Source organism: Protopterus annectens, chromosome 11.part0 (assembly GCF_019279795.1).
Source record: "Protopterus annectens isolate FY-2018-M chromosome 11.part0, PAN1.0, whole genome shotgun sequence".
Taxonomy (NCBI): Eukaryota; Metazoa; Chordata; order Ceratodontiformes; family Protopteridae; genus Protopterus; species Protopterus annectens.
In genome coordinates, this window is record NC_056745.1 from 545,402,797 (window position 1) to 545,405,925 (window position 3,129).

General features: G+C 39.3%; 1 protein-coding gene across 1 annotated transcript in view; it reads right to left on the bottom strand.

Annotated features, from left to right (window-relative positions):
* The window catches only part of LOC122815505 (protein lifeguard 4-like), a 120,095-nt gene extending 118,161 nt beyond the window's left edge, over positions 1–1,934 (bottom strand). Inside the window, exon 1 of the mRNA XM_044088055.1 lies at positions 1,742–1,934. Coding sequence (XP_043943990.1) covers positions 1,742–1,832 — 91 coding nt within the window. The 5' untranslated portion in view covers positions 1,833–1,934. The remainder of the gene's footprint in view (positions 1–1,741) is intronic.
* Positions 1,935–3,129: the final 1,195 nt, after the last annotated feature.

Sequence of the window (3,129 nt, forward strand, 5' to 3'; positions counted from 1 at the left end):
CCCATAGTCACTAGTTTTAGGAAGGATTAAAAGGAAGAGAGATAAAACTCGAGTTATGATTGGAATAGTTTGTTAAAAATCCTAACATTGAATGGATGTCAAACATCCCGAGTAAATGCACATCTGAATCATGTTAATTCTTCAACAGAACGTTATGTAATAATAGACTGGTGCCAGAGTCATGGCCTTAAACTAAATGCCAAAAAATGTATAGTCATCCCCTTTGGAAAAAACAAAGTACTCACAAATTACCACATAGGTGGTAATCCATTAAATACGGAAAAAGTAATCAGAGACCTGGGGACCCAAGTTAACAGTGACCTCTCATTTGACACCCACGTCGCCAAACTGGTTAGAAAGACCTTCTACCTTGCCCACCTTATCATGAAGGGATTCACATCCAGATCAAAGGATGTCACTGTAACCTTATATTCCTCCCTTATCAGGCCTATGATTGAGTACAATGCCTCATTTGGTATGTACCTCACCCGGCACCTGCAGCAGCTGGAGAGACCCCAAAGGTACCTTACCAAGAGGATCAAGGGTCTCCAGCATATGTCATATGCTGCCAGACTGAAAAAGCTCCAACTCTATTCAGTAGCATACCGCCTGCTCAGAGGTGATCTGTGCCTTACGTACAAGGCCATGTCCAATTCAGAATTAATGGACATGCTCTACCTCAAAAAATCCAAATCCATCAGAGCCACGAGAGCTAAAGATCTAAACCGCAGCACAAATATGAATAGGACATGCTGGAGGGCCAGATCCTTAACCCAGAGGCTTCCCGCACTCTGGAACAGGATACCTGTCCATGTTAGGCAGAGCCCCTCACTGACTCTCTTCAAGAGAGATCTGGACGAATGGATGGGTGATCGTACGTTTACCCCGGCGGTCATCTCTGTGTCATTGCTAGATAGAGGCACAGTAAACTAAATTTTATTTAAATTGTACACCTTTGTATCATTACATGGGGTGGCGAAAGCCACATACACTTTGGCTAGGCTTATAAATGCCCTAGGGCAGATAGCCTAGTACTATACTATGAAACTATGAAACTAATAGCTTTTAAAGATGTGAGCATCACAGCTGAACCTGTGGCAAGTGTTCCACACTGTTGTCATATTATGAAGAGAGTTTGGCGGCTACAGACTGGCAGCTATGGCAAAAGCCTACTGTTATGTAATGATGTGCAGTGCCCAAAGAAAGGACATACTTGTACCATGCAAAGGAATATGTCAATGTGACCTGAGGAGAGACCCCTAAACTGCAGCTTGCTCTCTCCAGAAATCTAGCCAATTATGATATGTGGATCCAACAGTCTGAATGCTTACGGCCTCTCTAAAATTAGATTAATATCCGAAATAAGGCCCACCTTTACTTAACAGAAAATCGTTGAGCTTCACGAACACTACCAACAGCATATTCTTAAAGCAAGACTAAAAGACCATATACCTGCACGAACAAATTGATCGCTGGGCTACGGGCATAGCGAACAAACAAATATATACGTATGACAGCTCAGTCGTCACTAATGGTTATGGTTTCGTTTTCAGATGAACATCAAACGTGAAATCACTACTCACCTTTAAATTTTAATCAGTACATGGATAATTCATGTAATTCAATTACATGAAGCTCATGAAACCATGCGAATCACTATTCTGTTTGTTATATGGGTTACATTCTGCATTTTGATATTATGTACTAAGTGACCTATATTAAACTTCTAAAAAACGCTTACCCATTCGGATTTGGATGCTAGCACTAGCCACATTGCTTCCATAGTTAAAATCATCTTCAATAGATGATCTAGGATATTTGTCTGAACTCATCGTTTAATAGCAACGCTGACAAAACATCAGCTCCACTAACGCGTTTCACTAAGACGTCCAAGAAGCAGATTAAACCATATAGATCTCTACTTCCGCCTTTTCAAAGGAGGCGGATCTTAGAATCTTATTCCGCAACTTACGTCAAATGTAAGGTGAGTGTGGAGTGCTTCAAACGCTTTTCATTTGGAATTTTTTAAAGAAAATGTTTCCATTTATCGTGTGTGAGATGAAATGTATATTAGTTTGCAACTTGCTCAACTATCGGTACTATTTCAGTGTAATGTATTGTACAGAATTGTCTACGTACAGCTTTTATTATATTTGATAAACATTTGGGGCGATTGTTTACTTTAGGGCGCACTGTAGCACTTCGCGTAGATGTAGGCGGTGCTGAGTTGATTGACATCCCAGTTGTGCGGCCAGTTAAGTGTGCGCAAAAATGTTTTTAGTTCTATTTCTGTACTTTTTGAACATTAACAAGTTTTAAGAAGGTTAAAGTATAAAAAAGTAATTCTGATGGGCATTACTGACGTAGTGGTCACTGAAAGACGGTCACACGCACGCACTAAGCAAGGAGGCTGTTATGTGGTCTTCCTGTTGGTTTAGGATTAGAACGGTTTTATTTCTTGAAAAATACGATGACATATGTCATACCAGGGACTGTGCTTGCAACTGTGTACCCTGGTCTTTTCTAATATAAACACTCGCACATTTGTGCGTCATGCCTTTATTTTTTTAAAAACGTTAGAAGTATCGCTTAATTGTTTGCGACAGTGTACTTTTTGAAATTCGTTAAGGTGTAGGTTATATAAACTGGTCTGTTGGCAAAACAGATTTCAGAGACGTAACGTCATACCTTTGATCTTTGAAATAGTCACCCTGGCCTTCAGCAATCATAGATTGAAGTGCACGTCCTTGTTTTTCACAACGGACAGTATTGATATGCAAGACTCTTATCTTATGTGGTCAGTTATTATTATTATAGGGATATTTTCATACGATGATGTATTTATTGGATAGTGTATGTGCCCATAAACAGATCAGAATTAATGTTCTGCAGGAGCCCCAACCACAGCAAGTTGTCTTATCCTGTGATTTTATAACATGTCTGTCAAACCAACAAAAGGTAGCACAACAATCTTGTATTCTTGATAATCCAGATATCTCCCTTAAAATTCAAATATATTTCTGGTTATAGTAACTGTTTTATCAAGTAACAGGCATGACAATTCTACCAAATATTTTAAGACTGAGGTAGTGCTCCTAACTTAGCTAAACTATGCTGTTAGACATTTTC